This window comes from Malurus melanocephalus, unplaced genomic scaffold (genome assembly GCF_030028575.1).
Source record: "Malurus melanocephalus ecotype Western Australia unplaced genomic scaffold, MMel_1.1 scaffold_628, whole genome shotgun sequence".
Lineage (NCBI taxonomy): Eukaryota > Metazoa > Chordata > Aves > Passeriformes > Maluridae > Malurus > Malurus melanocephalus.
The window spans coordinates 290,467-304,435 of record NW_026623860.1 but is presented as its reverse complement, the minus strand read 5'-3'; the positions used below and the strand labels follow the sequence as shown (position 1 = coordinate 304,435).

The 13,969-nt window shown below is 40.6% G+C and overlaps 1 protein-coding gene across 2 annotated transcripts; it reads left to right on the top strand.

Moving 5' to 3' along the window:
- Positions 1-6: 6 nt before the first annotated feature.
- On the top strand, positions 7-13,650 carry ZNF330 (zinc finger protein 330). Of its 2 annotated transcripts, none has more exons than XM_057383384.1 (10): positions 7-89; positions 2,359-2,488; positions 2,752-2,771; positions 2,899-2,969; positions 4,521-4,600; positions 5,880-6,006; positions 6,733-6,837; positions 9,287-9,333; positions 11,248-11,365; positions 11,641-13,650. In XM_057383384.1, exons 2-10 carry the CDS (start codon positions 2,369-2,371, stop codon positions 11,916-11,918), a joined length of 966 nt encoding a protein of 321 aa, XP_057239367.1. In that variant the 5' UTR covers positions 7-89; positions 2,359-2,368; the 3' UTR covers positions 11,919-13,650. The 2 variants fall into 2 exon arrangements, with proteins under 2 accessions (XP_057239367.1, XP_057239368.1); XM_057383385.1 differs by lacking the exon at positions 7-89 and adding an exon at positions 96-851.
- Positions 13,651-13,969: the final 319 nt, after the last annotated feature.

The following is a 13,969-nucleotide window of genomic DNA, read 5'->3' as shown; positions in this document are numbered from 1 at the left end:
CGGGGTTACCGTGCCCGAGCGAGAGAAGCGGTGTCCGGCTCCCCCGGTAGCCGAGTGCAGTGTTAGCCACCTTGCTTCCAAAAGCTAGAGTAAGTCATGGACATCGCAGTGCCTGGAAAATGATTATTACATTATTCCATGGGCGTTCAGCCCATGATTCCTTCTAAACATGAACCACGGCTCATACAGCGTTTTCTAAAAAACTGTATTATTGTGCAAGCGGTGAAACAGATTTTGAGTACACATAGGGTGGAAATTGGTCGTAAAGCACAAGAAGCCTTGGAACACAGAAAGCCCTTCTTGGGTGTTGGTATCAGTGGCATGGCAAGGGTAGCCCACAATTCCCTGCCCTCCCGTGAGTAGCTCATCCCAGCTACTCATGATGCAAGGCACTGTCCTGCTCAGCACTGAAGATACAGGAACCTGCTCGTGCAGTCAGGGTGTGCCTTTGGGACCTYACCAAGGACAAGAAGACATGACTTCAGCAGAACTTAGATGCCAGGCATTGTTCATGCACCTCACATGTCAGAACCACCAGCTGAAGTTCACCAGCAACTTTTGGAGCTGTGATAGGAAYTCTGGTCTTTTCCCATGGTTACCTGCGCCAATAATGCAGCAGGAATGGAACAGGAATTGAAAATTTGGARAATGGAACACAGTGCTGGGGACCCAATACCCACATAACACATTTTAGGGCTTTTCCTTTGAACTGCTGTTCACCTCATCCCTGCACAGCGTCCCAGTATCTGAGCTCTGCTTCCTCGTGCCACAGCCTCAGCCACTAAGCTGGAGAGCCACGCTCACTCTGCAGCTGCTGCTCTGACCCAAACACTGCAGCATTTCACTCCTGAGTAAGAAACTTCAGCTGGAGAAACAGCCCTCATGCAGAATGCTCCCCGTTCAGGTGCTCAGTGCAGCACGGTTGTACCCTCTGGGGCTGAGGAAGAACGTAGGGCAGCACGGTTGTACCCTCTGGGGCTGAGGAAGAACCTCTTATTCTGGGTCCTCCAGATGCACTTTTCTCTCCCACACACTCTTCAGGGCAGCTGGGCAAATTCCACTGGGTCTTTCCTGCCTGAGCATTTGGTGACAGTGCCAAAAGTGGGGGTAGAACACACTGCAGGGGCATTTGAATACTCATTAGTCRTTTCGAAAGAGGTGATATATACTCTGATTTGAAAGGAATTGAAGTTAAACAGGAGTTTTGCTGTAATTTTTTCTGGAATTGTAACACTAGTTATATGGACTAGTTGAGCTCTAGTTCAAAAACTAAAAGATGGTAAATTTCTTAAAACATTGGAACTCAGGGCAAAGGCAACAAACAAGTGAAAACTCAGGGGGCAGGAGTGAGTAGGATATTGATCTGTAGGATGTTGTCATTATTGGCTGGCGTTAGAAAGCTTGGATTCACTCAAAGGCTTTGCTACGGGGACCTGACATTGCATTTCTGTTGTTAGTTAGTTTAGTGTGACTTTCTGAAAACTGCCATCTAAAATGTATCATAATCTGTGTCCTCAGTAGGCACTGGGGCAGTGCTTTTCATGAAAACAGTTTGTCATTTTGGTGCTTTCCATTATGAGATAATGTGAAGAAGTCAAGGTGTAAATACTAACCATTAGATTCTGTTGTTAAATCACCATTTGAGTGCTTTGAAAATTAGTGTGGAGCCTCATATTGGACTCCCAGTGTCAGAAATGTCACACTCTAGAATAATGACAGTTGCCAGCAGGCAGCACAGCAATATAATTTTGACTACAAAATATGACACTAATACTATTTAAACACGGTGCAGAATGCTACAGGGTGAGAAAATCGATTTATCTTTGCTRTCAAAAGCAAATTTTAGTCTCTGGTCAGGACAATATATTTCTGTGTTCAGGAAAGTTAAGATTCTTTGGTTTATTTTATAAGACTTTTTGAATGAAAATACTGATTTTTCTTCCAAGTTGAAGCTGCTAAAATTGATTGCCTGTTGATGTTGCAACTGTCCTTACAGAGGCTTAGTAAACAGGCAAGTCAAACCAAAACCAGAGGTCCATCGCAAGCAAAACTACAGATGTAGTTTCATTTTTTTTAAGCCAAACTCATAAAAGATAGTAAAACACAAAGTTCAGGACAGCGAAGTCTTTTCCAGATCACAAGATTTTTCATGGTTCATCACATGGCTYTTCCGTGTGGATTGAACCCTTATTCTACATTTCAAAAGAAACTTTCAGACAAGGAAATGAATGGAGATGAAGCACAGTTAATTCAGGAGCTATACGATCCAGGTTTAGAGCTGGGTGTGTTGTGTTTATCCATGTATTTTCATATATAGTTTCATGTGCATTCATTTCATACCTGTTTTTCCCCCCACAGAGAGTGAAATATGCCTAAAAAAAAGACTGGTGCTCGTAAGAAAGCTGAGAACCGTCGGGAACGTGAAAAGCAGATAAGGGCTTCAAGAGCCAACATAGACTTGGCCAAACATCCTTGTAATGCTTCAATGGTAAATTAACCTAAAATATTCTGTATTAAAATATCTAATTTTCAATTGTGAAAACATATTGAAAATACCTTGACTGCATTTAATGCCACTAGAATGCCATTCTTCCTAGTATCCTTCTTTTATAATTAAGGTTATGTTTGCACCAGACAGAACATTGAATGAAAGGTTTGGATCCTAATCATAACTCCCTGTTGAGGTCTGTAAATTTTATGTATTTTACCTAGAATGAAAATAATTACCAGTGTTTCATTTCTTCTYTTTAGGAATGTGATAAGTGCCAAAGGTAAGAATTTTTACCCTTCTAAAACCAGTCGTTTAGTATTTGTTTAAAACATTTTACGGGTCTTTTTTTAATGCTTTCTTTTAAAGCTTAATGCTTTATTTTTGTTTTTTCCCCTCCATGTGCCTAGACGACAGAAGAATAGAGCTTTTTGTTACTTCTGTAATTCTGTTCAGAAACTGCCCATTTGTGCACAATGTGGTGAGTAGAAATAATGAATGAAAACAAACTGTCCTCACTCCTCTTTGTGGTGTTAAACTCTCAGTACCTGTGTTACAGTAGCTTTATCTGAAAATACCTCTTGGTGTGATGCAGGTTCTTCCAAATCTGCTGTGACTATCCTTCTTGAGAAAGGATCAGTGTGTATGCCTCTAACTCCCCAGAGATTTGCAAGTCTGGATCATGGGCTTGTCTTCTTTGGAAAAAAACTTGTCTCACTTTCTTTTAGSTTTGAGAAATCTGACTGACTGTTTTCTAGATTGACCATGTGGAGCATTGTTTCATAACAGCAGCAAAAYTAAAAATGCTCTGAYTGCTACCAAGGGCACCAATAAATASTGCTTTTTTAGGGATTATAYAATTTCTCAGTTCAATATCARTTAAAGCAACAATRTATCAYTCACCTTACATGGGGTTGTAATGTAATATGCAACTCTTGTTATTTGTATGGGCTGGAGGGCTGATGCTTTGAAATTAGAAGAGAAGGACTTCTAGTGACAGAATGCTCTGAATCAGGCCAAAACGCCCTTTGTTATTAAACATCTGCTTGCTTGCAGGAGATGTTGATACTCATTTCATACTGAGGTAAATTTTGTTGTTCTACTGTGTCAACACATCATTGCAGATTTTCAATTTGTCATTAAGCAGTTTGGCTGTTTTGGAGGTTAACTGTCAGAGCTGCCGATTATGTGCAGCTTCCAGTGCCTTTGTTGTGCCTGCAGATACTGAGCATTTTGGGAAGCCAGGCTGTTAGTGTACAGTTGCACTGTGTCACCCTTCATAAGCCTTCCTTCTGTCACCAGCAGTGAAGTACTAAAAGCATGCTATCTTATGGTTCATATCTGTGTGTTGAATTTATCTTAATCTGGAGTATGTTTCTAGAGGAAAAATACTCCTATCAACAGCCATATTATATTGAGACCCAGGGTTTTCCAAGCAAAGATCATTAGAGCTGTTTGATGCTTAATCAAGCCTTGGGGACTATAAACCAGCAGCCTCTTTCTTAGAGAATCCCCTGAGGGATGGGAGCAAGTTAGCTCTGTTTCAGTGTTCCATACCCAATAATGCCCCTCACCTCTCACCCAGCTCAGYTCAACTGCTTTTCTGGTGAGAGAACGAGCAGCAGTTTTAAACACAACTTTTTATGGGGTCATTACTGAACTTMGACCTTAGTTTCGTTCTTTGGTTTGTTTTGACATTTGAAATTTTTGCCAGTGCCTCAAAACACAGAGCAAGACCAGCACATTGCCTTATTGTCTCARTCCAAGGGCAAGAGGTTTGACTGAAAACAAACAATAATTAATTTAACCTAAGGGAGGTGTGAAGGTGGGCTGCAGAATGCAGCAATAATGCAGACATCTTTGTTTGCGTTATTTTTACCTAGATTTACAATTAAGCACAGGCATTTAGTTGAAATGCTGTTCTTACATGAACATGCATTCTACTTTTATTTTTTTGTTTGTTTTGTCTACTTCTTCTAGTTTGTTTTTATATAGTTTTTTTTATGGTTGCTTGCCTTTTTATTTTAAACAGGAAAAACCAAATGCATGATGAAGTCTTCAGACTGTGTTATAAAACATGCTGGTGTGTACAGTACTGGACTAGCTATGGTGGTATGTATACAAAATTACAGACTTTTTTTTCAGTATGAGAATATTCTGTGGAAATCTTCCTGAAAAAAATAAAAGATTCATGGAATGATAGCATGTACCATGCCAAGTTTGTTTTTTATCCCTTTCTTTCATAGTAAACTGATTTTTTCTCTATACTGAAAACACCAAATTGTTCATTTTTAGATTCAGCTCCTGCAGACTCCCAACACATGTTATGGATTCTAATGGATCTGTGTTGGTGGCAGGCCCTAAGCACATGCATGAGCAGCACTGGAGCTGACACGCCCCACAGACAATTCTCATCCTTCATTAAAATGTAGGATCATTCTGCAGAAACCTGCAGACTGTTATTGTTGTCTTAGTACTGCAGAGATCATCAGTATCACAAAGAGGAATCTGTTCCATTAGGGGGGAATTTTAATGAACAAAACCYCTCATTTGGGCTCTTAATTAGAGATAATCATAGCTTCAGGCCTTTGAAGTTTTGTTCTTAGAMGGACAAATTGGTGTGGGCATTTTGGAAAGCAAGGTGTGACATGTCACAGCCGCTGGATTAAGTGGACTAAACCTCTGTCCTGTTTCTGCCTGCAGCTGGCAGTCAGCTGTTCCCAGTAACACTGCTGGCCTTTACACTCTGGCATTCYTGAGCTCATCCCATGCATTCACTGATGCAAGAGTGAATGCATCAGCAGTTAAATTTGGACTCATCGTTGCTTTCTTAGCTTTGTGTGCAGGTAATGCACATGGTAATTAGTTGCCTATGGGCTGAAAAAGCTTCTTGAATGCTATAGATAAGGATAGCTCATGTGGAGATCTTGTACTTYAATGAAAATGTGAGTTAAACAGTCTAGCTTCCAATGAGTTATCTGATCTTTGCTCTCTGCAGAACTTGAGCTCTAATATAGCAGAGTTTAAAGTCCGAGTGATTTGAGCTGTAAGASTCTAGAGGCATTTTTCAGGTCTTTGACATTACTTTTTTGACAGAACATTGTTATCATTTATGGATCTCCGGTTTCAGCTGAAGGACACAAGGTTCCATTTGCCAAATGTGTGATAAGAAATGTAAAATGTTTTGCATCATACTTAATCCTGCAGAAATTAATAACAAATGTGAACCATGRAGCAGCTTGGTTGGAACACAGATTAGGTTCAATACTCTCTCACTCAACCAAAATGAGCCTTCTGAGAGAAGGGATACTAGGATGCATTGAGGATTATGGGATAAGTCTCTCTCTAGGCTTTGTAGAACTCCTGAGATGATATCTTGCTTTGCTTGCAGGGTGCAATCTGTGATTTTTGTGAAGCCTGGGTGTGTCAYGGGAGGAAGTGTCTCAGCACCCACGCATGCATGTGCCCTCTGGCAGATGCAGAATGCATTGAGTGTGAAAGAAGTGTCTGGGATCATGGTAGGTTGCTGACATTTAAAAACAAGAAAATGTAAATTACACTTTTTCTTCACATTGCTAAAGTTACTGCGCCTATATTCTTAACATAGCCTTTTTTGTCTTCACTGATTARTCTTTGCAGTATGCTTGTTCAAAGCTAGGATTCTCCCTCTTTTAAAAACAGTGGGGAAAGTAAATGACCTGCTCAAGAACATACAGTGCTCAACTTAGGATGATTATGTAATCTAAATTATAATGGTTCTGTCTTAATTATTCACATAATTAAGCACTGCATCAAATTGCCAACACTGTTTTCTGCCATTCTCACTCTGTTCTGCGTTAACACAGGTATTTGGATTCGCAATGGCTTAGGAAACCGTACTGATCTCCATTTGTGGAATCCTTTAAAATGTCTATTTCAAGTGTGTAGTAGAGGTGAGGGCTTTAGAGGGAAGAATACTGGATGAGACTGTGATCTGATTTAAGAAAAACAGCTAATGCTAGTGGAATTAAAATGAAGAAAAACATTAAAAGTAATACTTGCTTTTTAGTTATGCTGKCTTATATTGTAGGATATGAGGTATTTTTCAGTGTAAAAATGKATGGCAGTGTCTAATTTAGGACTTCATTGAAGCACAGTTGAAGGGAGAACTGGTCTTCAGTCAAAGCTACCACCTARATTGTTTGCAGAGCAGGACTTGATGGCTGTGCTCATTGCTGATTATTTTGCCTTGGTAAATCTTTCAGGAGGAAGAATATTCGCCTGCTCTTTTTGCCATGATTTCCTCTGTGAAGATGATCAGTTTGAACATCAAGCCAGCTGCCAAGTTCTGGAAGCAGAGACATTTAAATGTAAGTTTGTTATTCTTAGTTCCTTTCACCACAGCCAACAGACTCTCCACTTGTCTCCTTTGTGCTCCAGAATACCCTCCATCACCTTTCCCAAGTAGATTTTGCCACTGCTTGAGGGAAGGGTCTGTTTCCTGTGGGCTGGCTTTTGGGATCCAGTTATCCAGACTAGAACTTTCTTCTCTTTCATGGGCTTTCGTCCATGCCAGAGCATACATGGCAGTTTTTTTCCTGCCAGGCTCTTTCAGGCCTCCCATGGAAAACTGCCTTTGCAGGAGCCAGCGCTCTCCAAAGTTGGCAGTGGCCAGGACTGCAGCAAAACAACTAGAGCTGCCAATGCTGCTTTTTCACTCCACAAAACTCTGCAGGTAGTAGGAGCTTCTTTTCCACTGTTTTGACCCAATGATGAGCTAGTTTTAGATACCTGTTCCTCCTGGAAAGAGCTGCCCTAAACAGTGCCACCTGTCTTGGTCTGGCTGAACTTCCCCAAGTTGCTGTGGAAGGCCTGTWTGCTGGTGAAAGGTTAGCAGCTGCTCATGTCCTGAGGAAGGCTGTGACTCAGCAGCYACCATCTGACTCAGTGAGACAGAGTGAGCACAGAAGGAAGTGACAAAAATAGTCCRGAACATGATTTCAGTGTTTGTTTCCTCACTGACAGTGGACTGTGGACGTGTGTGTCAGTAATGTATCAAATGTTCATACATGCCCACTKTTTCTGAGTAAAGAGCTGGTAGCTGAAGCCTTTTTGTCCTTTTGAACTTTGATTATTTGTGTGGACAAAACTGAAACTTGTAGTTTTGTAAGAGGACGTAGTGGTCATGCCTGAGTTTGCTCACCCACCACTGATCTCTGGCTGAAACAGGGAAGCTTCAAGGGAAATTAAAAACCAATGACAAAACAAATCTACAAGCCAAGACTCTGCATGTTTGAAATAACTAAATTTTTGTAGCAGTATTTTTTGTCTACCATTAACTACAGTTTGGTTTATCACAAGACAAGCATTCATTTGTCTTTCCTAAAACTTGTATGCTTGTATTTTGACTCTTGTAAGATTTTCAGTCTTACTGAAATTTAATCTTTATCATAAGGCTGTTCTCCTTTGAACTGGCTAATCTCTTGTCCTAATTGATTTCTCCTGGTCCAGAATATTAGTGATTTCAATAGTCAGCGTCTTTAGACATCTCTTATCTCCTTTTCATCTCCCATACTTTTTTTCCCTGCCAGCTATTTTTAAAGCTTTGCTTAGCTTCCCTTGATGTATTCTGCCAGAATATCTTCCTGCATAGCAATATTGAAACAGCAACAGCTGTTCCACAAGAATGTTTTCTCAATGATTGTTGGAAGCTTTTAATTCAAAGATGTGATATCACACCCTGAATAGAGAGTGAGTTTTTTTGAGGGTTTTCACTGTGTTCAGTGGCACAGCACAGACTTGGTAGAGACAGGATTTTTGTCGGTGTGTGGTAACAAAATTATAAAACCTGTACTTTTACAGAGTACATGAACTTTAAACATGGTCATGCAATTGTAGTCTAAATCTGTTGTAGCTGTGAAAAGGGTAATGTTGCAGGGTGCTGTTGTTTTCCATCGCTATCTGAGAGGGGTTTTTTGCAGTGCAGATAGTCAAGAAATTATGAATATATTTGCATCAGCATTTCCAGTTTTATCTTTAAACCCATGACACAGCTCTAAATCCTGTGTCTCTCCTTCTCATGTGGAAAACTCATGATTTACTTCAGATTCAAAAACTTCGCTTTTACAGGGATTAGGCAAGATGGAAGGGAATGAATACTTGCACAGAAACTGGTAAAATACATTACTGCTTCTTTAGGAGTAACTATTTACCCATACTCATGTTACTGCCAACTTGACTGTTTGCCTTACCCCCCCCTAGTGGAATAAAGAAAATAATGTGAAGCTCCAGATGTGTTAAATTTTGGGCATTGATTCTCCACTTTATGGCTCATGTGCCAGATCCCAGACCCTCCTGAAGTTTTATGCTGTGCAGTCAATTACATTTCCAGAAGATATGACAGAAAATGCGGAATGAAACAACTTCTCTAGGTTTGGAAGTTTGCAAGTTTTAAGTGTTCTTATATCTCTAGCACTCCTTCGTTTAATGTTGTTAGAAAAGGAAAAGCAAGATGAAACCTTAAAACCAAATTGATTCTGAAACTTCAGGTTTTAAAAGTTTGGAAGCTCAAGAAAGAAATGTTTTTTCCCTCTTGAAATGTCATGTTTTTGTGTCAAAATGAGGTTTAGAGTTGAAAAAATCTAGTAGAATGGTACTGTCAGGTAAAATGACTGATTCACATTGCCAGAGTGCAGTTGTGTCAGGGAATTAGAAATAAATGCCTCAATTATGGTRTAACATACTTTGACAAGGTTTTAAAAATATGAAAGGTCTGCAGTTTCCAATTACTGAATTTGCCATATTGATTTTCTCCAACAGGTGTCTCCTGTAACAGGCTGGGACAGCATTCCTGCCTGCGTTGTAAGGTAAAAAGTAAAAAGAGTTGTAAGGAGCTGATTTGAGGTTCCTTCTTCTTGGCCTCCAAGGCTGGCGTCAGACCTTGTCATGTCTTCCTCTCCATGGTTAAGAAGAAATTCATACTTTTGTATTAGTTTCTGTAGCCTGGGGGTAGACCTGGGGAGGACAAGTTTATCTGTGCTCACCTGATAACTACAAGACAGTGTGGGGTGATCTTTCTCTAGTCCTTTTAGTTTACGTGCCTGCACCATGTTGGGGCTTTAACAAAAACCAAAACAACAAAATTAATCCTTGGTCTGGAACAGAATCCAAGGCTTTGGAATATGCTTTGACCMAGTGTGGAACTGTGACAATTAGAAAAGTTATTCTTTTAAACAGTCAGGTGATGATCTGACCAGAAATTGCTGCATCCAAAGGAATAATCCCCACAGCTAATTCAGTTTTACACGTGTCTCGGTTTGAGACAGTGTTTTCAGAGAGAAATGTTACAGGATAAATGTTTCCTCTTAAGTGAAAAAGTTTGATAATTTTTTCCCAACAATATGAAACAGATGTTTGGGCGAATGTGAAGAGAAAAATAATTTATTCAGAAAACAAGGTGCCCACAGGACACAGATTTAAAAAAAAAAAAAAAAGTAACTGTTAGATATTTAAAAGTCCAGGAACGCACGCTGCCTTCTCCCCCCACAGCCCCTTGGCACGTGGTGCATTGAAAGATGGCATGGCTCTTGTCCCAGGAAAAGAAAGAAACAAAAGAAAAGTCCACATGGCCYCTTGGGTAACAGTGGGAACCTGGTGGCAGTCCTCTCCTCACTGTGGATGAACCAGAGGGCTCGGTGTGCCTTTCTGTCACCGGTTTGGCTCCTCCAGAGTCTGGGATGAGACAGAGCAGCACCCGCGGCTTGTCCCTGCAGGCCACTGCTGATCAGCGTTTGCCTCTCGGTTCTTGGACCGAAGCCCTGCTGAGCTGCTCCAGAGGAAAATCACAGGAGCTGTAGAAGGGGTGTCAGTCCAGGGAGAGCTGTTTGCCCAAGCTAACAAACCCAACCTAGCTGAGTGGCAACAACGTAACTCCTCTGCACACATGAGCTGAACTTCCTCTGCAGCTGAGCTCCCAACCACCACTGGCTGTGCGCAGTCCCGGCTTTTAAGCGCCCCGCGCTGCCTTCCCAGCCGCCCCTGCCCCTTCTTCCAGGTCACATTTAAAGGCACAAATGCATTTTGGGCATACAAGCAGATGGAATATAGGAATAGAGTGTTATCATAAAATCAACCCAAGACAACACGTGACCAGGCTATTTGTTGACATCAGGTTTATGGTTTTATGCACTCAGAAGTAATTTTGTATAAAAAGTTCCACCTGTTTTATCATCAGCATTGCCCAGATTTCTCCAGGTGCTGGTTCATTGCCTGCTCTTACTCTTCTTACCATCCATATGTTTTCACTCCTCTCTCCCATGGCATTGATGGCCTATTCCAAATTGTTCTTATTTCCAGGTATTTTCACTGCACCCTGGTGCTCACTGTGTGAACTTCCCAACTCTAATTTTTGCCTGCAGGCCCCTGTATAGTTACATTCTGGCATATATCTCRTTATGTTTATTTGAGCTTGTCAGCCCAAACCCAAGTTTGCCAGGCTCCTTGTGGGCAGCACTGCAGCCCAGCCCTGGAATATGTTACTTTCTCTGCTTGTTTATTGGCACTTTATCCAGCCTCTTCCCCAGAAACCCTGGAACCACATTGAACACAGAGTGCCTGCTCTGTGCACAGACCCCATGTCCATTGCAGAGAGACCTCATTAAAATTTAATCCCAGCCGTAAACCCTTACTGCTGTTAAACACTGTCTGTGCTTGCTGCTTGTTGAGGAATGTGCTTCTATGATTAAAATATTTGACCTTTATATTCTCCCTTCAACACACAGGCTTGTTTCTGTGATGATCATGTGCGAAGTAAGGTWTTCAAGCAGGAAAAAGGAAAAAAGCCTCCTTGCCCTAAATGTGGCCATGAAACTCAGCAGACAAAGGATCTGAGCATGTCAAGTAAGCCAGTTTCTTTAGCTAACAAGCCAAGTGTTTTGCACAGCTTTGCTTCATTTGTTTTGAGAAAAACRTTGTGTTTCTGAGTTCTGGAATTAAGCAATCTCATTCTTAACCATTAATTGTTTCCAATGGAGTGAAAGCTTTTGTTTAGTTTGAGATTTTAGTTGTGGAAAAAAAATGAAAAATAATTGCCATTTAAACTACTCTTCAAGTTTTGCAAAAAAGGTAGAAATGGTTGGATTGGTGGAAACATGATGGTTTTTCTCTGCCTGCAGCACGCTCTTTAAAGTTYGGCCGACAGACTGGAGGAGAAGATGCAGATGGAGCTTCTGGTTATGATGCCTACTGGAAAAACCTTTCTTCCAGCAAGACTGGGGATGCAGGTGACCATGAGGATGAATGTGATGAGTACGAAGCAGAAGATGATGATGAAGATGAAAATGATGAGCGAGGGAAGGATTCAGATTCTGAGGCCACAGATGTATTCAGCAATTTGAATTTAGGAAGGACCTATGCTAGTGGGTATGCACATTATGAGGAAGCAGAACATTAAACTTAGTATGCTGGTAAGCTAAAAACACTTGGAAGGAGCCAAGCAATGCTTCACTGAGTTGTGTACAYGCCAGTAGGATAGCTCTATCAGGTACTTCCATATGTAAGTTAGAGAGTAAAGAGTGTGGGACTTCTGCAGTAACTCCAAGGGAGGTTTTTCTTGTATATGAACTGATGTTGGGTTTGGGACTAGGGGAGAAAATCAGAATATTTTTATTYCCCTAAACAACAGAATGGTTTTGTCCTTGAGTTACTGAGTATAATGGTTCAATGCCATTTTCTSCTCAACACAGGAATGTGGGAAAGCTGTAGAACTTGCTTCCATTTGCTCATCGGAAATTAAGTTATTTTTTACAATAATTTTGTTAACTGATTTCATACATTAATGCAGTGGTGGGTTGGTGACTGCATTTTTKTTTGGTCTGCACAATAAAAGTCAACTGCGTTCTCTAATGAACTGTCATAAATATTGATCTCCCATGAATAGTTGGAAAGCAGGTTTTATACAAAGTGTAAATTGACACTGAAATAACTTCCTTGTTTATGTCAGTATGGTGGATCAATGTAGTTCTCTGTGTATTTACACATCACCTTTTCAGCATTTTTAGTATTAGATATTAATTGGTGACGCTATATACAGTCATTATAAGAGCACTCCAGATAATCAAGACTTTTATGGAAATAAAATGTTGGTCTCATCTCTGCCACAAGAATCAATAAGGCAATTTCCCATTAGATCAAAAGGARACTGGTTTCTTCAATGCCTAGCCTTCAGCTCTTTGCCTTGCATATGATTAAAAAAAAACATTAGCTAGGAAACAACTCTGTATATGAACTGAGAACGTGAGGAAACATGGGGGGAGTTCAAAWTCCTGGGTCCAAATAGTGTTGTGTGCAAGCCTGCCAGTACAAGGCAAGTGATCAGCACCTCTGAGTTGAGGAGGTGACACTTGCTGAAGTGCTTGCAGTGATTCTGATTTGAAAATCACCATGTTAATTATCCATCTACAGATCTAATTGATGGCATTTATTTTCCACTGTAGGGGAATGTTTTACAGCAGACAGATCACAATACAAGGGCAGCCACCTAAAGGGTTGCTGCAGCTTTCTAAAATGCCATGTTTTAATGCAAGAGAGCCCTTTCTTGTTATCTGTCAAATACCTGAACTGATTGTAGTATTACCTGCTTTTGTGGTGCTTTCTCTACTCTTTAACAACTAAAGGTCATGTGTTGGCAGAGCATGCCCTATTGAGAATCATTTCTAATGATTTTAGGATTGCCAGATAAACATTTCCCAGCAAAACAGGGTTGGAGAAATTGACCTTGTTACTTCCCTCCTAAAASCATCTCCTACCAAAAGCATGACATACAAGAGTTGGGATTCCACCAGGACCAAAACAAATTGCCAAAGAGCACAACTTGATTATAGCAGCTGAGAGAGAAACTGTGTAGGAGAAAGAGGCACAACGGGTCAGTGCACACCTTCAGAACTGGAGAGGAAACAAATTATTGCACTGTCTGAAAKCCAAATCCCCTTCAAACACTGAAACATCCAATATCATGTACAAAGGCCTATCTTAAATAGTATACTTGAGAGGTGTCTAGATTAGCCTTTTGCATAACCAAACTTGATGTGAGGGAAGCAGGATGACTGCCARTTCAACACTGATTATTTATTTGTGAAATTGGCACCTGTGAGAGAATTTCTGCTCAGCTTCCTGTGGTCCAAAAAATTCCACGTTGAGTGCATCTGTGGCTGGTTGATTCCAGCAACAGAGCCAGTTTTTTAATCTTTGCTGATATTTCAAATCCAAAACCCTTATACATCAGTACCAAGTCCTATACAGAATTGAGGAAAGTACATGTGTTTCTGCATATATGTAAAATCATAGCTGCTTGTGTATCATTTATTAATATTATTATTTAACCACACAAAATTCCTCTTTAACGTTGTTGGCTCTTAAATTAGGTTTTTCCCCTCTGAAATCTGCTGCTGTCACTGGCTCTGCCAAAGGCTGCTGACATAACAGAATTAATCATCATAATCAGAG